At 40.6% G+C, this 25,859-nt stretch overlaps 3 protein-coding genes across 8 annotated transcripts; 2 read left to right on the forward strand and 1 right to left on the reverse strand.

Annotated features, from left to right (window-relative positions):
• The first annotated feature begins 2,947 nt into the window (after nucleotides 1-2,947).
• Nucleotides 2,948-15,776, forward strand: hgs (hepatocyte growth factor-regulated tyrosine kinase substrate). Of its 6 annotated transcripts, none has more exons than XM_076883256.1 (20): nucleotides 2,948-3,126; nucleotides 5,764-5,848; nucleotides 6,024-6,099; nucleotides 6,275-6,367; nucleotides 7,025-7,148; nucleotides 7,415-7,467; nucleotides 7,585-7,653; nucleotides 7,814-7,938; nucleotides 10,982-11,096; nucleotides 11,647-11,745; nucleotides 11,848-11,943; nucleotides 12,084-12,122; nucleotides 12,228-12,392; nucleotides 12,489-12,699; nucleotides 12,793-12,965; nucleotides 13,046-13,186; nucleotides 13,440-13,623; nucleotides 13,769-13,905; nucleotides 14,005-14,187; nucleotides 14,369-15,776. In XM_076883256.1, the coding sequence occupies exons 1-20, from the start codon at nucleotides 3,090-3,092 to the stop codon at nucleotides 14,480-14,482; spliced, it is 2,319 nt and encodes a 772-aa protein (XP_076739371.1). In that variant the 5' UTR covers nucleotides 2,948-3,089; the 3' UTR covers nucleotides 14,483-15,776. The 6 variants fall into 6 exon arrangements, with proteins under 6 accessions (XP_076739371.1, XP_076739374.1, XP_076739369.1 ...); XM_076883259.1 differs by having other exon boundaries at nucleotides 11,012-11,096; XM_076883254.1 differs by having other exon boundaries at nucleotides 2,949-3,126; nucleotides 12,486-12,699.
• Nucleotides 15,777-15,804: 28 nt separating this feature from the next.
• zgc:103625 (methyltransferase-like 26 B) lies at nucleotides 15,805-17,319 on the reverse strand. Its single transcript, XM_004559514.3, has 7 exons — nucleotides 17,171-17,319; nucleotides 16,876-17,078; nucleotides 16,537-16,699; nucleotides 16,397-16,456; nucleotides 16,254-16,321; nucleotides 16,091-16,169; nucleotides 15,805-16,009 (listed from the first exon to the last, which is right to left on the reverse strand). The coding sequence occupies exons 2-7, from the start codon at nucleotides 17,073-17,075 to the stop codon at nucleotides 15,962-15,964; spliced, it is 618 nt and encodes a 205-aa protein (XP_004559571.3). The 5' UTR covers nucleotides 17,076-17,078; nucleotides 17,171-17,319; the 3' UTR covers nucleotides 15,805-15,961.
• A 653-nt stretch (nucleotides 17,320-17,972) lies between these two features.
• On the forward strand, nucleotides 17,973-22,895 carry mrpl12 (mitochondrial ribosomal protein L12). Its single transcript, XM_024801427.2, has 5 exons — nucleotides 17,973-18,189; nucleotides 20,284-20,482; nucleotides 20,581-20,655; nucleotides 20,852-20,989; nucleotides 21,815-22,895. Exons 1-5 carry the CDS (start codon nucleotides 18,131-18,133, stop codon nucleotides 21,929-21,931), a joined length of 588 nt encoding a protein of 195 aa, XP_024657195.1. The 5' UTR covers nucleotides 17,973-18,130; the 3' UTR covers nucleotides 21,932-22,895.
• Nucleotides 22,896-25,859: the final 2,964 nt, after the last annotated feature.

The raw sequence follows: 25,859 nt of genomic DNA on the forward strand, positions 1-25,859 counted from the left end.
CTTAACAATGACAGTAACAAAGAGTTAACACAGAAGTTGATTACATGAAAGTGAATTAATGAGTGTATCATTTACAAGGAGGCGATAACTGCACACGCCACTGATGCATTTGAGACTTTGGGCAACACTGATGTGTGTCCAGTTCATCTCAGATCTGCTTTCTAGAGCTCTAGAGTTCCCTGAGTAAATACAAACACTGATAATTGTCTGTGAAGTCTTTTGGTGTGAGTGCTGTAGTATGTGTGAAGTGGGGTATAGTTCTTTTCTCTTTCCTTAGGCTGTAAAAATCAAGGGTACATGTGCAGAAAATGTGAAATAAAGACAAACAAACAAAAATGATATTGGGATTTGGTTGTTTCCAAAGTCAACATAACCTTAAAATAAATGTAGCCTAATGAATTGAAGAAAAAAGAAACGTTTTTCCTAAAGATATTTTCATAATCGCATATGTATGTTCAAGTTTTAACATAATTTAAAACCACTTTCTTAAAGTCAGATTCTATTCATCGTTCCTCCATTTATTCGATTCAAGTTCTGGCTGGCTGGAGCCCATCTGTCTTAGGTGCACTCTGGACAGGTCACCAGTTCCACATAGGAAGGCCCCAGTTGGCCTGTGGATTTGAACCCAAGATGTTGCTGCTGTGATCATCACATCATCATCATCACCCTGCTGCCAAAGTCAGATTCCTACATGCAAACTCTTACTCAGATAGAAGGTATCAAGAAATAACTCACTGTTTGTCTGTGTTAGACCGTTACATAAAACTGAAGGATTTTGATCATGCTTTTAAGTGATTTACTGCATGTCAAAATGTCCTGGAGTGCAGAAAGATGATCATGAAAATCAAAACTGCCATGGGTGTTTAATTACATTTTTGGATGTTATTGTGCCTTGAGCACCAACTAATACACATCACTTTACACTTATGAAAGTTCAATTTGCTTTATCAAAGAGCATAATTAGTGTGAATGCTTGAAAAGCATTCACAGTATTGTTCTTCTAATCTTTAAACTATTTTATTATCTATTCCGTACGTTTTTTGTACTCTATCTCCTTCAAAACCGTTCAACTTAGAAAAACCATTCAAACACCGTTAGATTCCTCTTCTTTTGGACATGACTGCTTCTATTTTTCTCATTTTTAACATTTATATTTTTAAAATTATTCAACTTTTTTCAACAAAAATTTCCCATGTATTTCAATGGAGAGACGCTTCAAATTCTCATTCAACTTACTCTTCTTTAAACTGTATCTACTTCCACATACATTGACGTAGAGCCACCATTCAAACTTTAAAACGAAGACAAGACGTTCAACTATCCAACTTGTATTTATCTTTTCAATATCTATTATACTTTTTCTTCAGTTCCAGTTTAAGTTTCATGATGTCTTTTCACCCGTTTCAGAGTTTATAATGGGTGTGTATGGGACGGAATGTTGGGGCTAGAGTGAGACAGCTCAACTGCTAGAGTGAGAGGAGCAAAAAAATTAATCTTAAAATCTTTTTTAAAACTGCTGCTGTGTCCACAGCGTTTACTGTACAGGTATGATTTTACCCTCAAAACGTAGCCATCGCTGTCCTCTTTCATCCAATGTGTTTACTATTGTACTAGGTGTTATGGTTCTTTTATAAATGTCACCAATGCACAGCCTCCTCCCTCCAACTCTTCCATAGACTCTAATGTTAAAATGGCTCAGAAGGTTCGTTTGAAAATCAGAAGTACAGGGTATCTTTACACTGTCACCACGTCCATATAATATACTCCACAGGCATGAAAACTGAGAATTCAGTAGACTAGACATTGCTGTCGCTCACGGTGAAAGAATTTCGTCAATACGACTTGTACTTTTCATTTGGGAGCGATTTGTTTGGGGCTGACTTTTCTGTTCATTTTAAGCAGCAAAAGTGAGGCGCATGTCTGTGTCTGTGTATGGAGCCATTGGGTGCAGTCACTATAGCAACCAGGCTCACACCTGCCTGCTTAACGAGCTCTCTCTCACTCTGCCAAGATTCATCTTAAACACTTCTCTTTCAACTGCTGCTGTGTCCACAGTGTTTGCTCTACAGCCATCATTTTACCCTCAAAACGTATCCATCGTTCTTCTCTTTCCAACACCGTGTCTTTCAAAAGCTCAGAGATGTAAACCTTTAAAACTGTGTGGATCCAAGTGGAGGGCTCACATTTTAGTCATTCAGTGATTCAAAGAATATGAACTTTTAATATTCATTCAGGTGTTTTCTGACTCTAAAGTTTCTTTTCTCATTTCTTAGATTTTTCTAATTTACAATTAAAACATTTTCAGCTTTTTTCCAACTTCTTCTTCTGTGTAACCTTCAGCTTTTAGCAGTTCAGCACTTTTGTTTTCACGTTAAATTCGGGGTTGTTTTTTTTTTATCATTCAACATTTTTAACTCAAAATTCAGCAATTAATTCATTTCAGTGCATACATTCAGATTCAAGCATTCACACTGCAGTTTCTTCAGAAAATGCACTTTCTAGTTCTTCTTGTTCTTTTGGCTGCTTTCTTTAGCGAAGAATCTTCTCTTTTCCCTCTGCCTAGCATCTCCATATTCAGTATCCTTTGTCTTATATAGCCACTATCGGTCCTCTGCACGTGTCTAAATCATGTCAGCCTTGTCTATAAACTGCTCAACATGAGCTGCCCTGTCAGTATTGCCTCAGAACCAGTCTCTACTGTAATTCCACCCTCACCTTAAACCAATCTGTCACTCCTACCACACATCTCATCAATGACTTGCTGATAATGCATATTTTTATTTAGATTTCTAAAGCGGCAATCATCATGTCAAGGTTTCGCTTAACAATAAATCAATCAATCAATCAATCAATAAATTCAATAAATTAAAAATAATAATAAAATGCACCCGTAATTGCGCATACTCGCCGCGAGAGGGAGACATTTCATGCGTGTCGCTGTTTCTGCGACGGAAGTGGGAAGTCAGAGGAGGCTGTACCTGCTGTACAGCTGTGCTCCGTGGCTAACAGCTAACCTCCGTTGTGAAAGTATCGGGATCCGCTAATTAAATAAGTCATCTCGACAGCCACTCTGAGACTCTGACTTTAACATGGGAAAAGGTGGAGGCACATTTGAAAGGCTTCTCGGTAAGTTAACAGCACATGCGTAAGTTGAGAGTAAAATAAGCAACTATAAGGCAGAGTGCGATGTTTTCCAGCGTATTGTTTTGACAGTCGATCGGGCTGTGGCTCCCAGGCCAGCTAGCTTTTTTTTCCTAGCCTGCTAACAAATTCGCTGCTATTGTTCGAAGGCCAAGAAATGCTAAGAAGTTAGCTGAAGCGAACAGTTTTAACTCAAAGTCTGGTCCAGTGTTATCGCCTTGCTTTTAGTTAAGCTAACCAAAGCTGTTGTTGTGTTCCTGTGCGTTTCATACACGGTAATATACGATTAGCTGTTACTTCACACATTAACTACCCCATATCCAAGGAAACCAGGCAGACAAACACAACGCTGGTATTCGTGAGGCGCTCTGTTGTCCTGAGTTTTTTTTTTTTTAAAGACCACAACAGGTTGATTAGTTCGCTGACACATGTCTATAATTAGCGACTGGGATACTTTGTGATCCACGTATAGACCTACGCTAACGTCAGATGGCTAATAGTTGCTTTTACTCCATGACTAATCATAGAAAACAAGGCGTCTCTGTCATAGCATGTTTCAACAGTTACCTTGGTTTAAAACGAGTCCCAAGTGAATTTCCAGTTATGCAACAACAAGTTTCTTGGGCTACAAAGATGAGCAGGTTAACTAGCGAACCTGGATGAAAAATGTATACACCCAGTAAATGTCAAATTATTTTGTGAAGTGTCAAATGAATACGCAGCTGTGCATATTGATTACTATTAAACAATTTTCAGACATTTTAGGTCTCTTTAGTTCAGCTGGAGAGTTTTGCCTACTCTGCCAATGTAACCAGTAATAATTTGATATTTGAGGCCTAAATATCAAAGTGTTTGTATTAAAACCATCAAATAGGTTATAAATCGTGTGTTTGATTCTTCTTACCAGTGATGGAAATGGTTTCAGAATTTGAATCCATTAAATATAATTCCTGCCGAACTTATCGTTGCAGTCCCAACTTGTTTTTCTCAAGGATTCAAGGGTTTTTATTCCATTTCAAACGTGTGTATTCACATGAGTTGAAACTAAATTTAGCACTCAGGTCCCTGTTTAACGCCAGCAACAATGAGAACACACAAGAGAACAATATACAGAAACAAGGAAGAGAAAACATATTTACAGTGTCATAGAGAATGAATAATCATTTTTTAAGGGTATGGAGGATATTGCAAATGCACAATTGGTGTCTTTGTTACGATTGGCTAGGAGAAGTAGACACAGAAGCAGTCTAAAAGCATGGTGGTTCTGCTCTTGATACTCTGTGGCCTCCTGCCTGAGGGGAGGGGAACAAACACTGCATGTGCTTGGTGAGTGGGGTCTTTCAAGATAGAGGAGGCCCTTTTCCTGTATCTGCTGGCGTAAATGTCTGTAGTGATGGGGAGGTCCTCAGCAGAGGCGTTTTCTCTGCCGTCCTCAGGACACTCTTTCCCCACAAATCTGCAGAATAGGTTTAAGACTGAGCTAACAAGTTCCTCGTACTGCAACCTCCTGAAAAAGTGGAAGCGTTGGTGTTGGTGTCTTAACCAGGACGGAAATGTTGTGACACCAGATAGGGTTTTCAGTGAGATGTACACTAAAGCTGGTGACCACTTCCACAGTTGTTCTACTGATTTGCAGGGGCGGAAGCTAGTCTTTGTCCCTTCTAAAAAGCACACTCATCTCCTTTTTTTTTCTTGAACTTGATGCAGAGATACTACACCTGCACCACCTCTGCAGTTGTTTACCCCCTGCCTGTAGTCAGAATCATTGTTGTTGTTGAAGCATAAATTTTACCTGACGTTCAAAGTATAGAAGCAGATAAAAAAATAAAAAAAAGTCTGAACTGAGTAATGCACACCTCTAAACCTATGATCAGATTCGCAGTTTTATAGCAGATGTCATGTGTATTTAAAACATTTAATCTTTTTAAATATATTTAACTCAATTAAACCACCATTATGTGTGGGTGATTGCTGAATTCACAGCACACATCCTTCAGTTTGACATGTAATAAGATGATATTTGGTTCCTAAAAATTGGGGCAGTTTTTTTTATTTTATGATTTGCAAACAGGTCGTTTGTTGTGCTGAAAGTTGGATTAGGTTCCACTTGTATTTAGAAATGCAAATCAAGACCAGGTTTCATCTACTAAATGCATCGCAATCATATGCCAAACAGGATTATCACTTCGTGCTATCAGTGCTTTCCTGTTTTCCCCACAGTTCCGCAGGGCATAACAAATGTCAGACCCAGGACTGCAGCGCTTTGGCACACCTGAATCATATGCAAGGCTATTTTCTTTCTGACAGCTGAACTCACGGAAGCATCTGTAGCAATAAAATATTTTTAGTTATCCCTGCTGATGATGATATAATAAATAAGTAGATCTCTATTATATCATTAAGGTTTGACACCTCAAACCTTTTGTGTGGTAATAGTTTGATATCATACAAAGATCGATCTGGAGTCCTACGTTAATAGCAGGAGTACAGATGTTTCTATAAAGATTAAAGCATGTGGAAGAAGCGTTTGTTCATGTGTAACTGCCGGTGCAGTTTTGTGGAGCTGCTGTTGTAGATGCCATTTGACAGACATGCATGTTAAAGCTTTCTGTACTCATGCAGATAAAGCCACCAGTCAACTGCTTCTGGAGACTGACTGGGAATCCATCCTGCAGATCTGTGATCTCATTCGACAGGGAGACACACAGTGAGTGATTCTGTCTTCTTCCCCTCTACAGTCACATCCTCCAGCAGCTGAAGATTTAATACAGCTTCGACTATTGTCTTCAATGTTTTTGAAATAAACATACTTGAGAGTTTGCTTATTGAATTTATGCCAATGATTCTGCATTAAGCGATATCTGTGTTTTTTGTCCTTGCAGAGCTAAATATGCCATTGGGGCCATTAAAAAGAAGCTGAATGACAAAAATCCACACGTGGCGATTTATGCACTTGAGGTAAGACGTGTGGAAAGTATACAATCAAAAATACAAAATCTCTGTTGCCTGTAAACATAGTTTGATTTTTGCTTTGGTTGGTGTGTTCTCTTGCTTTGTCACCTAACTGTGGGCAATAGTAGACTTGGCATCTTTTGCGTTGGGTTGTTGAGAATAATGCAGCCTCACCCTTCAGGTCTTGGAGTCAGTGGTGAAGAACTGTGGCCAGACGGTGCACGATGAGGTGGCGAGTAAGCAAACCATGGAGGAACTGAAGGAGCTACTTAAGGTGACATTCATTTTATCTACTCCCTGTCTGCTCAGTTCCCACCACACTCTTTTCAATGCCATTCAGAGATGGCCTGTGTTGTCTTCTTACTGTGAAGCTTAATTTGTTGGCAGAGGTCAGGCGGAGTGGTTGCTTTGGCTTAATCAATGAAGAGTTTTAGTCTTTATTCAAACCTTTATTCAAACACAGGCTCCAGATTCCCAAAGGTGTACATGTTAGAGTGATGTTAAAGTGAGCAGCCACACAGTGGTCTGATATTAAAGTAGTTGATACTAAATGAACTTTTTAAAAAAACAGGTTTAGCGTCTTTACAGTGCTTCAATTATATATTTTGGCTGGAGGCTTCATAAGCTTTCCCCCTCTCCTATGACTGCTCACTCTTTCAGCTGACTGGATTACAGCATGAGCTAGCAATATTTGATTGGATCCTAACTGTATCATGTGACACAGGCTGTATACCTCATGCTGGTTTCAACTTCCTGGTGATGTCATTGCCTTGTGACAGGAGTCTTTTTTTTTTTTTTTCTTTCAGATGAAAACAAGGGACTTCCCACCTCACAGTGTTGATGAATTCAGTGTGTTATTTGACAGTAGAATTCAGAAACAGGGAAAGTAGACCTTTTTGCTTTAATTGTGTGTAAATTCCTTGACTTCCAGAAACAGACGGAACCAAATGTCAGAAACAAGATCCTTTACCTGATCCAGGCCTGGGCTCACGCCTTCCGCAATGAACCCAAATATAAAGTGGTTCAAGACACCTATCAGATCATGAAAGTGGAAGGTAAGCTTGAACGAGCCGAGTGCTCACATCTGAAATGAAACCAAAGGATCTCTGAAAGCTTACTGACCCAGAAAATGTTTTCTAACAGGCCACTTAAAACTGGGTGATACCAGTTCAGATGATTTGTAATGATAAAAAACTGATTTTATTGATTCAAATTTCATTGTCAAAAGGTACATCAGCAGCTAGAAGTTATTGCCTCTTTGTGATTTTTTTTTTTTTTTGTAGCTGTTGTAAAAAGATTTTCTGCTTTTGTTTGTCTGCAGGTCACGTTTTCCCCGAGTTCAAGGAGAGTGACGCCATGTTTGCTGCTGAGAGAGTAAGATATTTTGTGTTTCTTGTTTTACTGATGTGTGAAGAGAGTTATGTTTTTGTGGCATGTGCCCCTTACATTGAGAAGTAGTTGAGTAATGTGATGTCTGCTTTGTTTATCTAGGCCCCTGACTGGGTTGACGCTGAGGAGTGCCACCGGTGCAGAGTCCAGTTTGGCGTTATGACAAGAAAGGTAGGCCGGGCCTGCTTGTAACTAGGCCACTTGGAGGTTTTATGGTTTCCTTCATTCATTTGATGCTGTGAGTGTGTGAGTGTGTGTCTGCGTGTATGCGGTACCTTCTCACGGCGCATGTGTGGAAATCAACCTCATTTTGTGTCCTGTGCTTTCCCAGCACCACTGTCGAGCCTGTGGTCAGATTTTCTGCGGCAAGTGTTCGTCTAAGTACTCCACTATTCCAAAGTTTGGGATCGAGAAGGAAGTGCGTGTGTGCGAGCCCTGCTTCGAGCTGCTTAACAAGTGAGTCCACAGATGTGGTGATTAAAATGTTAGAATTAGTGTGAAGAACAGGCTGTGTGTAACATGGTGGCCCTGGATAGTACAAGTGTTTATGTCTCACAATTATCTAGGGTGCAACAGATTAAACACAATGAACACGTGATTGATTTTATTCAAGGTAAAAATGATATGTAGCTGTGATATGACTTGTAAAAAATGATAGGTTAAATATGTGCAGCTGTGGTGCTGAGGTAAAATGCAGAGAATGTGTTATGGAGAGAGGAAAGAGGGCAAATAGATGTGTGGTGGAATGAGGAAGTGCAGGAAAATATTCAAAGGAGGAGGGAAGCAAAAGAAAAGTGGGATAGTAGGGGAGATGAGTAAAGTAGACAAGAGTACTAGGATGTTAGGGGTACAGCAGAGGTGGAAAAGGCTTAGAGTGAGCTGTATGTGAGGCTGGGCGCTAAGGAACGAGAAAATAATTTTTATCGACTACCTAGACAAAAAGATAAAGCTGGAAAGGATGTGCAGCACGTTAAGTTGATTAAGGGTAGTGATGAAAATGTACTAATGAGTGAGAGTGTGTTTTGAGAAGTTGGAACAAATACCATTAAAGAAAAACACGGAAAGACTTCTAATGAAAAAATGGTATGTAGATATATGAAGATAATGCCGGTTTTAAAAATAAACTATGTAAACGTATGCAAATGGTGTCTGCGACTGTGTAACGTGTTCTGAGGCATGTTTGCACATGTTTGGCAGCTGATACTGAAAGACTGCTGGTAACACTGGGTGAAACATGCTGTGTAGTCAACTGCTCCAAGCAGTCGTTAAATTGTCTCACTCGCAGCTGGTAATTCACAGGACAATGCAGAAAGATTTTAGCTGGACGTGTCAAGCTAAAATCAGGAAGTACTTAGTATGCTGCAACATGAGTAGTTAAGTTTTTTTTCTAAAAAGAAAAGAAATACATGGATTGTGAAAACATGTAGACTATGTTTGTGAGCCTGTCTAGTAAGTAAGTAAAGTTTATAAGGCTTTTCACAAGACATGTTGTCACAAAGTGCTGTGCAAACAGAATAATTATAATGAAATATGATAGAAAATTAAAATACAGTTAATAGCAATACAAAACCAGGCTCAAAATAAAATGGAGATGATTAATAAACAGTGTCAACAAGAGCTTGTTTAATACGTTTTTAACTGATGTCTATCAGAATGAACAGCTCAGAAAGCAGTTCAGTTTCCTTCTTTTGGCATCAGAAGAAAGTAAGAAAAGCGCTGGCTTTTAAAATGGACTGAAGCAAAGTGGAAAAGTGTTCTGTTGTCAGATGAATTGAAATTTGAAATTCTTTTTGGAAAACATGAATATTATATCCTCTGGACTGAAGAGGAGGTGGTTTGCTATCAGTGGTCAGTTGCATTCTTGATGGTACTGGGGACCTGGCAGCCTGCACATCTGGAAAGGCATTATCGGCACTGAACGTTTTTTAGAACAACATACGCTCCTAGCCAAATGACGTCTTTTTCAGGGAAGGCTTTGCAAGACAGTAGTTGAAGAATATGCCTGCACTCCATACCTTTCACTGATTGAAAGCAGCAAAGAACACCTAGAATCCCACATCACACAGGAATTGGACAGCATTCCTTAAGAAAAATGTTTAAGTGCAAAAGAAAATAATAAATAATACTGTATTATAAAATAAGTTATGCAAACAACATAAAACGCCTTGTTTTATGTTGTAAATAACATTTTAATTTATGCCTTATAAATTAAAATGTTATTTCCTTATTATAAAACTTTCTTAAATTAGTAGCAATAAAACAAGTTCTGACAGTATTATATTTCTTGATTGAGGTAGCGCTAATGTGTATGTGTGTACACATACGTGAGCTAGTGAATGAGTGAGTATGTGTGTGGGATCCTTTAAAAGAGCATGTGGCGGCTGCAACAAAGCAAAGTGAGCATATCAACAGTTGTGGTTTGAGGCCGTTTTTCCTGCAGCAGAAAACAGACATTCTGATGATGATGATAATATTATTATAATGATGATAGTATATGTATGTGTGTGTATATATATCTGTATTTTCACTATCTCTTCCACAATTTGGGGGGGGGGCGCAATCTGGACAAAATTTGTATGAACATCATCGCACATACAACAATAAATAATGTTGAAGTAATTAGAGATGGCACGATGCCACTTTTTTTTATGTCCGATACTGATATCATAAATTTGGATATCTGCCGATACCGGTATGAATCCGATATAGTGTATTTTTCAATCAATAAAACAGGTTGTTGTTTTTTTTTATATCTTGCTGCATTTTGTATAAGTTCATACTCACGTTTTAAAAAAACAAAACACTAAAGCTATTCTGTTATACCTGTATGCAAAAAATACACTGCACCCAAAATATTTCATAGTTCAGCAATACTGATCAATCTAATAAACCTGAACCTACACGATCCTCCCTATTCTGGTATTTTAAAGAGTACTTAGCAGAAATATTAAACAACCTAACTAATAGGGTTGTCAGCTCCCAGTAAAAAAAAAAAAAAAAATAGGGAACCACCCACCCTCCGCCTCGTGATGCTTAATCGACGTAATCAACTAGAAGTAATAAATCAGACATTAGGACATTTCAGCTTCGACTTCAAGAAATCGTGATATGCGTCTTCACTGTTTCCTGTTATTTATACACAGAACAAAGAGCTGATGAGCCAGATGTATTGATGATAAGGGTTGTTGTTTACTGTTTCTCTAATGTAGCAGCTTTCTGTATGTTAACTGGGGAAAAATACTTAAACACAAAAATAACAGAACTTTAGTGAATAAGAACGACAAACTAAAAACAAAGGTGTGTACCATACTTGGAAGCATTGTTTGTCAGTGTGTGTGTTTGGATGGAGATCCGAAATCCAAATGGGAGTAACTTGAAAGTGTTTCCCATGATGTTTTGTTGTATTGTTCTCTCTTTGGAGTGCTACTGTTGTTTCAAGCAGCATGCTTGAAACTCTGATTTACAAGGTTATTTGTCCTCCCTGATCCCTCTTCCTTAGCAGCCACCCCTCCCTCTCTCCTCCACTTAGGAAAGCTGAAGGAAAAGCCCCTTCCTCAGGCTCTGCTGAACTGCCACCTGAGTACCTGACCAGCCCACTGTCCCAGCAGTCACAGGTAATAATTTGAAACTCTTTATATCAATCACTGTCTTTCTAGATTTTTTTGTTTTTGTTTTGTTACCTGTTAAATATAGGACTTAAATGATTTTCGAGTTATTATATTGTTGTTGTTTTTTTACATTTTAGACAGCTTTCTAGCCTTTTTGGAAAAAGTTGCTAAAATTGTCACACTGGAAATAAATAGTCATGTACATCCCATCATTCATTAGCTTAAAGAACCACCTTTACCAGCAATCACTTGAAATCAGTGTTTTCTAGCTGACTTTAATTCCCATATTGCTGTGGAGGAAATTTGTCCCAATCTTTCCTACAGTGTTGCTTTGGTTCACTGAGATTTGCAGGCAGAGCTCTCTTAATGTAATTCTACAGCATTTCAATCAAGCTGAATGTCTGGGCTTTATTTGTGGTCATTATGAAACCTTTAGTGTTTTCTTTTTCAGCTATTCTATTGTAGATTTGTTGTAATTTAGATGATCCAGTTGCAGCCAAGCTTTCGCTGTTGGACTCTCCTGCTATATATTTCTCCTGCTCTTCTTTCTCACCAGATGCCCCCCAAGAGAGATGAGGCTGCCCTGCAGGAGGAGGAGGAGCTGCAGCTGGCCATAGCTCTTTCTCAAAGTGAGGCTGAGGAGAAGGAGCGAATGGTGGGTTGCTAAGCTGAAATGCTCATTTTTGGGTATGGATGTGTTTGTTTTCAGCTAGTATATAGAATAAAAGCTGACACACAGCTGAATGCTCAATTGCAGAGACATAAGAACTCGTACTCGATGTATCCCAAAACCGATCCCACCCCAGTGACTTCCTCAGCTCCCCCAGTCAGTACCCTCTACACTTCCCCTGTGGTAAGGCTGTTTCCAGCAAAATCACTTATACTCTACAAAAAATGTTTTCATGATTTTAAAAGCATGTTTGAAAGATTTTTATTATTGTTAAGCAAATTTTAAAATGCATTCTTTTTTGACTATTATGAAACACATTGCAGAACTCCTCTGCTCCATCAGCTGAAGATGTAGATCCTGAGGTACATGTGGTATATTGCTCTTCTCAAATGTTAGCAGTATTGCTGATTAATGGAAATGCTACACCGTGCTTTTAAAGCTAATAAGGAAATATGACATCATTCCAGCTGGCCCGTTACCTGAACAGAACATATTGGGAGAAAAAACAGGAAGAGGCTCGCAAGAGTCCCACCCCCTCAGCCCCTGCCCCTGTGACATTGGCTGAGCCACTTCCGGCAATCAGTCAGCCCGTGGAAAGTCACGTCCCTGTCCAGCCTGTCAACATAGTGGAGGTATGCTGAAGTTGTGAGCTCTAAAAAACCAAAATCAAGCTAAACACAAATGAGCCCCTGCTCATGGTTTGCCCTGTTCATCCCCTCTTTCAGCAGCAGTACCAGAATGGCGAATCAGAGGAGAACCATGAGCAGTTTCTGAAGGCTCTGCAGAATGCTGTCACCACCTTCCTGAACCGCATGAAGAGCAACCACATGCGTGGGCGAAGCATCACTAACGACAGCGCCGTGCTCTCACTCTTCCAGTCCATCAACAACATGCACCCACAGCTTTTGGACATCCTCAACCAGCTAGATGAGAAGCGATGTAAGCGTTGGCCTTGTGTAATTGTGTCCATGTTTATAGATTTCTCTCTCCACGTGTCCAGGCTCTGAACTGTGATGATCTGTGTCTTGTCAGTGTATTATGAAGGGCTGCAGGACAAGCTAGCTCAGGTTCGTGATGCTCGGGCCGCTCTCAACGCACTCCGGGACGAACACAGAGAGAAACTGCGTCGCGCTGCAGAGGAAGCGGAAAGACAGAGGCAGATCCAGCTGGCACAAAAACTGGAGATCATGAGGCAGAAGAAACAGGTACTGAACTGAATCTGTTCAATGAGAGTTCAGATATAATAGGCCATTACCATGCTCACAGGTATTTCTTTGGACCGCAGGAGTACCTGGAGATGCAAAGACAGTTGGCCATTCAGCGCCTCCAGGAGCAGGAGAAAGAGAGGCAGATGCGTTTGGAGCAGCAGAAGCACACCATCCAGATGAGGGCCCAGATGCCTGCTTTCTCTCTTCCCTATGCCCAGGTACACATTTTATACTCCATCTGGCCTCAGACTGAACTCAACCCAAGGATAATCTAGTCAGTAAATTCACTTGATATTGCAGAAACCAAATGTCTCAATAATAGCAGAAATGTATGAACCTAAAGAATAAATTTCAGCTAATGAAACATTTTTTTAGATTTCAGCAGGAGACTTTTTATGTTTTTGAACTTTTTTAAGTTCATTGTAATCTTTTGGTGAAATTTTAATGCTGTCTTTATTTGCTGTTATGTAGATGCAGTCTTTGCCCCCCAATGTCGCGGGAGGGGTGGTATACCAACCCGGTGCTCCGCCCAGCTACCCAGGCACTTTCAGCCCCGCTGGTTCTGTGGAGGGTTCACCTATGCACAACATCTATATGAATCAGCCAGGGCAGACTGCACCAGCACAGTACCAGGCTATGCCTGGTCCTACCACAGGTGAGGAGGTTCACAAGAAAAAGGATCAGCTGAAAAGACAAGAAATCTACCAACTTTGGTCATCTGGTGTTACAATTAGCGATATGATCTAAAATCTTAATCGTTCACTACAATGTTTTGTGTTTCCTCCCCCCCTTTCTTTCAGATCCCAATATGGTTAATGCATACATGTACCCACCTCCAGGAACTAATGGGCAGCCCGCTCCTCCGCCTGGTCAGGCTCCACCCACAACTAGTCCACCCTACTCCACCTATCAGCCCACACCTACGCAGGGTTACCAGGTCTGACAAAGCTCCACTTAAATTTTCTGATTAATACATGAAATGCCACAAAAACGTTTAAAGATGAATGCATCTCACTGTTCTCTGTGTTTTGTGCAGAATGTGGCCTCTCAGGCGCAGAGTATGCCCCCCATGTCCCAGGCACCCCCCACTAACGGTATGGGTTATATGGGTTACCAGCCATACAATATGCAGAACATGATTTCAGCATTGCCGGGACAGGACCCCAATATGCCCCCCCAACAGCAGTACATGCCAGGCCAGCAGCCCATGTATCAGCAGGTCAGTTGTATATTTATGTATTTGAAGCTTCTGACAGACTAAAAGTTAATTGGTTCAACTGTCATTCACAGTTAACGCATGAAAACTTTCTTTATTTTTATCTTTGGTATTTTTATTTAGGTTATTTAAATGTCAGTCCTGGCTAATCTTCCTATTTTTACTTGTGCATTCATGCTGCTAGGTTGCTCCCCCTGGTGGCCCCCCGCAGCAGCAGCAACAGCCGCAGCAGCCGCAGCAGCAGGCACCTCAAGCCGTGCCGGGCAGCGCAGAGGCACAGCTCATCTCCTTCGACTGAAGGGCCTCACGCTGCTGGGTCTAACACACTACAGCTCCTCTCCCTGTTTGGTCTCTTTCTTCCCTCTCTGGACTCTGAGGATACCCTCTGGAAACACACACATAATTCCCACTTTCCACCTCGCTGTGATTTTTGTGGCAACGTGAAATATTGTGATGATGTTGCAGAACTGTTGCTCTCCTTGCCTCTCCCCCGCTGAAGTATAAAAATCAGGAGGGGTGAAGCTGCAATGGGAAGCGCCATAACCAAGAACCTTCACCCTCTTCCTCCTCCTTTCCAGCTGATATGTATGTAGTATCTCCTTATTAAATGAATAACTGAAGAGCAGAAATAGTCAGTGGTATTAAAGTTACAGAAAATATGACCATTTAGGAGATTAAAAAAAAAAAAAAAAAAGAGAGAGCGAGAGAAGAAGATGCAACCATCCTTTGTCTCACATTTTTCTAAATCCAAATTTGCATGTTGAAATTTCAGTTCTTTTCTGGAATGGAAGCAAATTATTTCAACGTGTTTTAACAGTTTAAGAAGTGACTGAGAAACATCTGTATTCACTGTTTAAGATGCTGTTGGTATGTCTGAAGAGTGACAGCACAGTCAGTCACCTGGGAAAAAATCTCACTAATGCATAGGCAGTAGTTTTCATATCATCCCTTCTCATAATTACAAATTAGAGTCTTCTTTTTTTAATGGGGGGGGGGGGCATTTATTTGTTGTGTGCTGCTTCAACTGTGTGTTAATATAGTTTCAGAGACGATGCAGGGATTAGCACGTTACGGGAAACTGTTTAGAAAATTAGCTGGGTGGTTGTTTTGTCTTCATCAATTATACTTAATTAACTAAATCATTAAAAATCCACAATTAGTAACAAAAAAATATTCATACTAAAAGCAGTCCAGCAGTTCTAATAGCATCTTGCATCCCTTCTGTTAAAGCGACTGGTGTTGCCGAACATCAAGTGCCATCACAAAATTGAAGCATATGAATTTAACCTGTAATAAAGTGCAAGTTTCCTCCAGGAGTCCCAGCCTACATTCTATTAGTTGTAATTTTCACATATACAGATGCCTGCATCGGGAGTACATGTGGGCACTCTTTCAAAAGTCTGCTTGAGTATCCAGAAGTGAAGAAAAGCTTGCAGAGCAAACATGATGTGCTGCATGTATGTATCACACACCCAATCAGTGGTTTCTGTAACTCTTCAGTTGGCATCTGTGAACTTCTTTATTCCAACATACTGATCTGACTTTGAAGTAATTTTAAAATTATATTTAATAAATATCTGGTTCTTACTGTCCACGTGCCTCGACTTGTATTTTGTAACCACACACAGAGGAGGGTTTTTTGTTTTTTTTTAAAGCTTTTATTCAACTATATCCATTATCAGATTGCAGAATTGTCTTACAAATATAAAGACTATAGACTTACACTCATAACTGATGTGAACTAATAATTTAATGTCCTTTTGGTATTTTGGCTTCTTTAGAGTTTTCTGAAGATGAGGCATTTGTAGTATTCTTCCATCTCAATCTAAAAGAAGGAAACATTACAAGTGTAAAAGACATGCTGCTGGGAGGTGGAATCGCCTCTAAGCCGAGATACATGACTTACTATCCGCTCCATACGCATCCCGTTCCCATAGGCCAGCTGTCTGAGCACGTCGATATCTGGAAGACCCCAGTCTGGATTCCTGTATGCAGCAGAACCAAACATGGTCCATATCTTATCCTAACAGCCAACCACATACACATATTACCAAATAGCTGCTACTCACATTTTTCGTAGCTCCTCATCCAGCTTTTCATTACAACTTGGTGTGATGATGCCATTAACAGCATACACCTGTGAAATGTTTTAATTTGACATCAGTTAGTAGGTTCAGGTTTATTTGTAGTGTAATTAACTATCATTACATACCCCATATGTTATCAAAAGGCCGTTTTGTTTGAGGATCTGTCCTGCTCCACTGAACACTCCCTGAGAAAATGATAAGTAAATAAAATACTGTGGGGATATATCTCAAGCTCTTCAGTTGATTTATAAGCAACCAGGCCTACCTGGGCTGTTCTGAAGGAGCTGTATTGCAGTAAATTAATGGAAATAATAACGTCACAGGAGTTGTGACTCAGTCCTGCCCATTTCTCCCACGGATCACTGGCATCCAGGTGAACAGGTGGTAGCACCGTCTTTGCTTGGGTTGCAGCAATATATGCCTTGATACTGCCAACAAGGTGTGTACGAGCTTCATTTTAGATTTAATGTCAAATCCATAGACTTCAACAAATCACTTGTTTAAATAGATCATTGATTTAACTGGAATATGTTCGTAAATCTTTCTGTCACACATAACTATACTGACACGTCAACATGGCAAGCACTTTCTGAAAGGCACAAACCTCTCTAGAGAATCCTCTTTGATGTCTGATGGCTGCCAAATGACAAAGGGCATCTTCTGAGCAAACCGTATGATATGCTGGCCAGTTCCAGAACCAAGCTCTAAAGCAAATAACTGCCTGTGTGACTGGCTCTCCAACACATCTTCGAGCACTGAACAAACACTCTCCCAGTTCCTTTCAGCCTGAGGAGACAGCAGCATGGCCTGAAGGGAAAAGAAAAGAAAAGATGTGTGCCTCTTTTATCTAGCATTGCACTCCCATGCATTGCATTGTTCTCTTAGCGGATGCTTCTTACCTTTTATTTGCACTGGCGATAAAGGCCAGTGGAGGGAATGGCATGTTGGTGGAAGACAGTAGCAGCAGATGGGTGGAGAGATTACCTGGTTAAGAGGATTTCCTTCATGCTCCTTCCCAGTGTCCAAGTGCCCAGCATTGGTACACTACAGGTAGGACATATGCACATGCACAGCAAATAATAGGACAGCTATAGTCTTGAGTCACCTCTTATTTCTTTCTACTTTGCTTGCAAGGAGCCAGTCCACTTTACATTTTTAAAGTGGTCTTGACCAATAATTCTCCAATTCTGACTTTTCACTCATTTACTATTTTTTTCTTTTCTTTTGTTAAGCCTTGTTAAGAAAGTCCAAACACAGGACCTCGGATCTGGATCTGACATGGTTTCGGGCTGAATCTGAGCCAGTGGTGTTGTGGATAATGTCAAAGCTGATGAATTCTGAACACAGCAAAATCCCTTCAGATGTTGATCCACTATGCAATTCCACCTGGAAAGCATGTGACTGTAACAGCTTAATTTTTGAGCATTAGAATGATCCCAACCACACTGCCAATGCAGTAAAGACACCTGGATGGAAAAACAGATAATGGAGCACTATGAGTCATTGCATGTCATTGAAGTGATAATGCTAGAGATGGAAAGATGAGACTGGACATATTATTATTATTATTCTTATTATTCTTATTCTTCTTATTCTTCTTCTTATTATTATTATTATCATTATTATTTCAAACTTACTTTCTTTCTGTCGCTCTCTCACGCACATTCATTGTCCCTTGTGGGCTCCCGTAGCAGTTGAATTGAGGTTTTTTAACAGTTCACGCAATGCATTGTGGGTAGGTCAGGAGTAGAGGGGACGCCATGTGCTTTTGAGGCAGAGGATCCGCTGGAAGGAGACGTGTGTGTGATAAATTTGTCTGTTTCTCAGAGAGAGGACCACCGGCTCCATTTACCGTCGGCATGTTCTGCACCAGCCGCTGCCTCCGCACCGCGCTGCGAGTCGCAGCCAGCACGCATCGGTACGTAACAGGCGGAGTACACCTGTATCCGAGTGTCTGCGGCTTCAAGGGCAGAGAGCCGGCCACTGCTGCCGCTTAATTTGGATGGAGAACAATATCAACGATGTTGTCTTTTTAATTCGTCTAAAGACAGACGATGCGCGTTGTGTGAGCACAGAAATGAGTTTAGTGGTTTGCGGCTGTGTGCTAAGTAGGTTAGCCGACGTTAAGGGTTCCATCGCAGGCTTCAACTTGAACAACGTGACCAATTGAGCCCTGCTGTCCGACTAATGACACAAAACGCAGGCTTCGTCTTAAAAAAAATCTAAGAGAAGCATGGCTTTGACCTTTTTTTTTTCTTACCTACACTGGTCAAATGGGACTTTTCTGGTATTTGACAGTAGTAAAAATACTCTGGGTGATTTTTTTTAAAACATTTTTTATAGCTTGATAGGCTACATTACCCTGTTAAAACTGACTAGAGTTTTAACTGGGGTTTTTCGGGAGTCTTGAGACTTTCAATGCCATGTGTGTAAAAGAGGCAGTTGTGTCTTAAAACAGACATGTCCAGACTGTCAGCTGGAGATTTTATGATGTAAGCCACCATGGCTTGTCCTGGAGCGCTTCTCTCTCTTCATCCTTATCAGGACCTCTCAGCCAAAGCTGTAGTTTCCTCCAGTGTCGCCCTGGTTACATGGAGGCTGACTGCCCTTTGCACAACTATTTTTTTTATTTTTGTATTTATTAAATTTTTTTTTTTGCCTGCAAGTACCCAGGGGTTTGTTTGGGGGTAAAGGGACTTAAATTTTGTAATCACAAGTAGAATGGGAAGCTTTGGGGGTGGGTTGTCCACATGCCTGACAATTTGTTGTAACCATCAGACACTATAAGTGCATCGTCTGCACATCCCTCATCCAACTGGTCTCCATGCAATCAATGAAGAGCAACTGCTCAGCTGAGCTGTCCACGTCTGTTAGTGTGAAATTCCAAGTCTGAGATGTTTGAGAAGGCATGAAGAACCACCGTGCTGTCAGTTTTACCAACAGGACTGAGCTTCCTGCCCCCCTTCCACAGTGCATTTCTAGGTCTGCATACTTTCTTTGATTACAGTCCTGCATTCATAGAATAGCGAGGTTGCTAAACGATGATGGGTAACAAAGAAGATTGAGCTGATATATAACCTTTGTTATATAATGCAATTGTAACCTCAACAGGGAAGGTGTAACACAGAACGGGTAAATAAATTGCATCTGTGAGGGTTATAATTCAGTTGATATTATTATTGTACATTCTGCTTACATGAAACTTGATCGTGTTCCAAAGGTTTTCAAGTTGGATATTCGTGTTGCAGAGTGTACTTTTGTAATAAACCTACAATATTCCTGAAATCTGTCCTTACTGCCAGAATATAATGGTTGATTTCTTAGCTCACAGGTACTTGCCATAATGTCAACCAGTCCGGTGGCGCCAGTGTCCGGCAGCCTCGCCTCTGTCAGTGCGCCCCAGGGCAGCTGCGGCTACAATGTAGCTTGCCGTTGCCTGTGTGTGAATGACTGAATGTAGTGTAAAGCGCTTTGGGGTCCTTAGGGACTGAGTAAAGCGCTATACAAATGCAGGCCATTTACCATTTGTGCCATCTCGCATATAACATACAACAAATCTCTTCTTACTATTCTTACCAGGGATGCGTGACTCTCCAACCAAAGCTAGCCAGTACCTGCAGAATCCTGCCAAATCCTTTGTGGTGTGGTGTTTTTGTATAGCATTATTTGCTGATGCAAAACTGGAATTTCAGGGTTTTTGCTTGCCAAATTACCATAATTTGTTTGAGCTGTTAAACTGCAAAGCAATAAGCATAAAAGTGTCCTCCAGGTGAAATAAGAAAGCAAACCCATCTCATAGTAATAGCTACTGTCTTTACACAGTGAGAAGCTTGAGGGGTTATTTGGTGGTTTGCAAATTGAGACCATTAATTATGCATAAGTTAGGCAGTCTGCACTCTAAATGTAAGAAGGATTGTTTTGTAAAGCAGTGGATGATGCCAGGTGTGATCCACACCATACTGAATATGTGGATACAGTCTGCCGTTTAGCTAACCGCTTTTCACTTTCCCAGGCAACAGCTTCAACGGCAGACACCAGCCTTATGTGCTCTCAGACTTCTGAAAACCAGTCCAGCCTCGTCTTCAGATGCCATCGCCACCCCTCCTCTAGATGGAGCCCCCAAACAGTATTCCCCCAAAATCCAGCAGCTTGTCAGTGACATAGCCAGCCTCACCTTGTTAGAGGTGTCCGATCTCAACGAACTCCTCAAGGTTTGTGGGAAACCTAAAACCACAGTGCACTTTGTCTGAGCTTCTTGCTGTCCGTTTGTGTTAAATGTTGAGTGATAACTTGTTTGTCTTTAACACAGAAAACTCTGAACATTGAGAGTGTCGGAATGATGCCGATGGGGGCGATGGCGACATTAGCTGCTCCTGCAGCTCAGGTATTGATAATTGTTTTTAAAGGGAAGTTCTGAAGACTGCCTTATAAATCATTAATGGCTTAAGTAGCAACATACATCATTATTCTTCTTTTTCAGATGTCTAGCTTAAGAATTTAAAGCCACTCATAGTTGATGTGGCCAACGAGGCTCCGTGCGCACAGTTAAATGACCTCGATTGTGTTCCTTTTGCAACTAGGCTGCAGAGGAGGAGGTGGCACCAGCAAAGAAGGAGAAGACTCACTTTACAGTAAAATTGACAGAATTGAAAGCTGCTGAAAAAGTAAAGCTTATAAAGGAAGTGAAAAACTGCATCCAGGGCTTGAATCTGGTGCAGGTAAGTCTCACTGTTGGAGCTATTTAAGCGGGCTTATTGTAGCTTTTGGCAAAAAGCAGTGGGCCGGTGTTAGAATGTGAGATATAAAATGTTTATGAGATGACGCTTTGGAGGTAATAATATGCATATATTATTACATAATAGTCTGCAAAATCAGTCCAATTTATTTTGTGAATCAGTTTCAGCTGCTTTGGTGCAAATGAAAATCTCACTGCTGGTAGCATAAAACAGTACATGCAGTCCAGCTCATCCAGGATGACACATCCATTCGTGCTGTTATGAGTAGGTTTGCTATGTCTCCCAGCATGTTCTCAAGAGTGGTGAGGTGATGCAGGTGGGCTGTTACACAAGGAAGGCTGAACAGGGCTGTAGAAGGATATCAAGGGCATCAGTGTCTGCTCCTCTGAGCAAAGAATTGTCAGTCCTACTACATGACCTCCAGCAAGCTCGTCATGTGCATTCCTCTAAACAAACTGTCAGAGGGCACGTGGGTAGCATGGGTTGACGTCTTTTAGTGGGTCCTTTGCTCACAGAGGTTGTCTGTGGTGTTGGCTTTGCAGTGAACCTGTTGTCCCTTTATTTGCACCAAAGTGGGTGAAATGCATTCCCAACAGTTTCTAACTTGACAGATTGATATGAATTTGTTGTATTGTGGTGATCAAGTGTTCCTAATTTCTTTCTTTTTATTGTGAGCAGTAACTACAAGCAAACATTGTGTATAGTGTAATTTGCTTTGTCTGCAGTGTTAAAGCTTCTCAAAGCACAAATTTGTTAATTTCACTAATTGTTTTTTTTTTTTTTCTCCGCCCTCTTTATTTGAAACAGGCTAAGAAACTAGTGGAGTCTCTTCCACAGGAAATCCGGGCCAACGTATCCAAAGAAGAGGCAGAGAAATTAAAAGCAGCCCTGGAGGCAGCAGGTGGCACCGTGGAGTTGGAGTAGATCTCGTCTGCCCTTATGCCCACTGTTCGCCATCATTTTACTACTCATGCACTTCATCCTTGAGTTTATTTCTTTTTATTTGTTTTCTTTCCTCCCTTTTTTTTTTTTTTTTGTACGACAAAGACGTGGATCGTAAGAGAAATGGAAACAAATGCCTTCTGACATTAACGCCGTCCCCTTACAACGTCAGGTCGGGACGGCACAGCTGAGACTGAACTCTCCAGCACGCAGCCTTCGCAGATGTGCCGCCGCACTGTTTGGTGGTTCGCTTGTCTGATACACGTGTCACAAACAAGCTAAGGAGATTGGTTGGATGCAGAGTAACGCCTTTTTCAGACATGTAATGAATAACATTGCAGTAATGGCATTGTGTCAATCGGCGGTCATTGATCACATTAATGTTCCTCTGGTTTCTATCTGACCTTCCTGCGACAGACTGAGAGAACTTCTCTCTCTGTCATTGTTACAAAGAGCTGCATATGCTGCGTGGTGTTGCAGAGAGAGCTGTACCCTACCCCCCCACATGCATGCTCTAAAAAGCTTTCTTCTGAATTAGGAAGAATGCTTGAATCATATTCCAAATTAGAAACGATGTAAACGTTTCTGCTTTTAATTGCATTCTCCTGTGAGCTGAGTAACTCTCCAAAGATGCATGCATAGTTGCTACGGTTGAAATTTATTGCGTCCAGAGGCGTGATCAGGGTGCTGATGGACACGAAACCATCACCACACCAAGATGCTGTCAGATCAATGGGAAGGAGCGCATGTCTGAAAGAGGCTGAAATTACTTTGTAATTCTTTGTGTTTAATCTTCTCACAAGGTTAAATCTTGTGGTTTCCAGGTTGATACAGATGACTGATGTTGAGGAGCACCAGATACTGTGTGTAGTTCAGAGAATGGCAGGGTTGAGTCCAGATAAATCTCATTGAAATGTTAATAATGTGATTAAAGTTGAAATAATTATTTTGCTCTTATGTGTTATTGGTCGTGTGGCTGAATTTATGGAAAACTTGATGAGTGTAATCAAGATTTCATGTGTGCTGTGTTGACTGAACATTTATAGTGGAACAGTGAATTTCACTAGATAATGCTTTACTGCGGTTGTCCACCAGAGGTCTTAATAACGCTGGATAACAGCACTTGCATGTCATTTTGTTTCTGAGTAAACCTTAGTGTTGAAATGAACAGAAATGAGTAGGTTTTCCTAAAAGAGGGAAAAAAGCTTCAGTATCTGTGATGATGTATGATTTGGAGAGAAAGTAATTTACGCCATTTACACTAACTGGACACTTAATTAGGTATACCTTCCTCTGAACCCCTTTTGCCTTCGGAACAAAAAACGGTTTTCATGAATCTGTGCAAACTCTACTTTTAGTTCCCTGCTCTTAGCTGGCATAAGTGGCAACCAGTGTGGTCTTGTGCTGCTGTAACCCATGTGCATCAAGGTCTGATTTGTTCACAGATGCTCTTCTGCATACCTTGGTTGTAACAAGTGGTTGTTTAAATTATTGTTGCTGTCCTATCAGATGAAAGGAGACACTCATTCTCTTCTGACATCTCACACTGAGATGTCAGAAGAGACCTTAGAGATGGTCGTGTGAGAAAACCCCAGCAGATCAGCAGTTAAGTACTCGGTCCAGCCCAGCTGTCATTACGAGCTATGTCACTTTCAAAGTCCTTTAAATCTGCTTTTCATTCTGCCCATTTAATGTCTACATGCATTTAGTTGCTGTAGGTAGACAATCTTATTTTGTCTGCAAAAGTCAGCATGTAAAGAAGAAAAATTATACACAGTTATTTTAAAACTAGTGTTGGACTGCTTTTCCTCTTGGAGAATCTGTCTCTTCAATGGGGTTCACATAAGGAACATAAACTGCTAACCCTGCACAAAATCACCTGCAGACTGCTGACTGTAAAAAGAAAAACCTGAAGAATATAAACAATTTCTGATTAATTATAGTTATAGGAGAAGGTGAGGAGTCAGGTGCTTTGTACTTATGGACACTAGAGGTTGCAAGGACATACATGTCAAGAAGTATGTAGAGAACATTGAAGGGGCTCAATTTCATACCTGCTATCATGGCAGTATAATGTTAATATAACAGTTTTTTTATAGTGCTTTTTCCCAGTAGATATGTTGGCTAGTTGTTTTAATCAAGTAGTCTCAGCAATTTTTTGTAACTGAAGCATCAGGAAGGATTCAGGACCTGGGAACTGATGTGTTTTTAGCACAAAGAGTGCTGAGGATAAACAGTGGAGTATTTCACTCCTGTTGGATTGGTGAATATTCTGGGCTTATTGATCCTTTTGGGCTCCTGTATCGGTCCAGGTGTTGAAGATTGCTCTTATATCGTTTCACTGGTGGAATATTCCACTTTGATCCTGGGTGGAAGAAGCTTATCATTGGGGGAATATAATTAATGGGAAATCCCTAATGGTGAAACACCACAAGTAGAAGGATCGAGTGATTTCATTAACTCTGTTTCATTCCCCGATGAAGGTATGTGTGCCAAATCATGACGGAGTTTTGCTTTTAGTTTTTTTTAAGGTTAAACCTAAATGTAAATTTTAGTGCTTTGATAATTTAACATGTTTAGTTTTTATGTCAACACTCGGACTTAATCTATCGTGACACATCTAAATCTTAGAGAGAATACAGTCTGTTTTTACATCTGTCACAAGAACAAATGCAAAGCACAGATGGAGAGCAGGAAGAATGAAGACAGATGTGTACAGATGAAACATGAGAAAGAGCAACGCAACATAAGTGATTAAAAACTCTGTGAAGAACATGTGAAAGAAATGGCTTGTCATCCAGTTTTCCTACAGTGAGGAGGGAAAACCCTTTAGTCCTGATGAGAGTCGTAGAAAATTGTCCTGGAGAATGAAAACGATACTTTGCTGTGTTAGTGATGATGGCTTCTGGCTGGGTCATAGCATTGCAAGCCTGGCCTGGACTGCTGAAGGAAGTCACCACATCAAATCAGTCGCAGGTTTCATTTTAACTCACTTTATGATAAAAACAAAATCCAGCTGTATGCAATTTAATGCAGCAATTTAGCATAAAGCAGAGGGCAGCAGCATATCACTCTCCTACACTTCAAGTGACTGAGGTCAGCCTACGGTCCACCAACTGCAGACATCCAGCATCAACGCAATATAACATCCATATAGACCTAACTCCTAGTTGGTTCTTGTTATTTAATCTCAGTGTACCCTTAAAGATTTGGATTCATGTGCAGTAGATTAATGTCTGCAGTCTGACTTGATTGCAATCTCAACCGGTGTAGCTACAGCCAGCAGAAAATAATGGAGCAGGCCTGCAATAAATCCTATCAACCATGAAGGTTAAGCCTGTTGTTCATTCAACTTCATTTTTATTCTGGACCTTGCAGTTATCGTTTTGCCCATCTCATTTATTTCACAGACGGTAGGCCAAATTGCAACCACCCCCAATCTGATCAAACAGCTCCCTAAAAGAGGCCCAGCAACAACAACTCATGTTAAAGCATTAGACAGAAACCTAAATCTCAGTTCTGACTATTGCTAGCTGTCATTACCCATTCCTGCCTGTGTCTGCTCACATCTTACCTTTGCTCCAACTTGGAGTGGGTATCCAGTTGCTGTTTGTATCATCTGTCATGAGTGCCCCCCCTCTGAGTCAGCCCAAGTGCTGCTGTGCCAGGCTGGTCATTCATAGCACTCATTTAAAATCATGTCATGTTCAACAACCCAGACGGTTGCATTAGCTGTAGAAACTTTCAGAAAAGTATAAAAATAATAAATAATGTTGCTGTGCATCACTGACCCATTGTTCAAAATGTTGTAACCTTGTAACCTTTTGTGCTTATGACCTGAAGTCTGAATGCTATAATTAGACAAATCTATCCTTGACAAATATTTGTTTAAACTTCGAGACCTTTGCTC

This window comes from Maylandia zebra, linkage group LG4, assembly GCF_041146795.1.
Source record: "Maylandia zebra isolate NMK-2024a linkage group LG4, Mzebra_GT3a, whole genome shotgun sequence".
Taxonomy (NCBI): domain Eukaryota; kingdom Metazoa; phylum Chordata; class Actinopteri; order Cichliformes; family Cichlidae; genus Maylandia; species Maylandia zebra.

Excerpts from the sequence above, each read along its gene's own strand:
- hgs (XM_076883254.1), top strand. The coding sequence starts at position 3,090 with ATGGGAAAAGGTGGAGGCACATTTGAAAGGCTTCTCG. Across the intron at positions 7,468-7,584 it reads CCATGTTTGCTGCTGAGAGA|GCCCCTGACTGGGTTGACGC; the intron begins GTAAGATATTTT and ends TTGTTTATCTAG. Across the intron at positions 7,654-7,813 it reads TTGGCGTTATGACAAGAAAG|CACCACTGTCGAGCCTGTGG; the intron begins GTAGGCCGGGCC and ends GTGCTTTCCCAG.
- zgc:103625 (XM_004559514.3), bottom strand. The coding sequence starts at position 17,075 with ATGCTGCTGTCTCCTCAGGCTGAAAGGAACTGGGAGAGTGTTTGTTCA. Across the intron at positions 16,457-16,536 it reads GCTCCTTCAGAACAGCCCAG|GGAGTGTTCAGTGGAGCAGG; the intron begins GTAGGCCTGGTT and ends TCATTTTCTCAG. Across the intron at positions 16,010-16,090 it reads GGATGCGTATGGAGCGGATA|ATTGAGATGGAAGAATACTA; the intron begins GTAAGTCATGTA and ends TCCTTCTTTTAG.
- mrpl12 (XM_024801427.2), top strand. The coding sequence starts at position 18,131 with ATGTTCTGCACCAGCCGCTGCCTCCGCACCGCGCTGCGAGTCGCAGCC. Across the intron at positions 20,483-20,580 it reads ATCTCAACGAACTCCTCAAG|AAAACTCTGAACATTGAGAG; the intron begins GTTTGTGGGAAA and ends TCTTTAACACAG. Across the intron at positions 20,990-21,814 it reads AGGGCTTGAATCTGGTGCAG|GCTAAGAAACTAGTGGAGTC; the intron begins GTAAGTCTCACT and ends TATTTGAAACAG.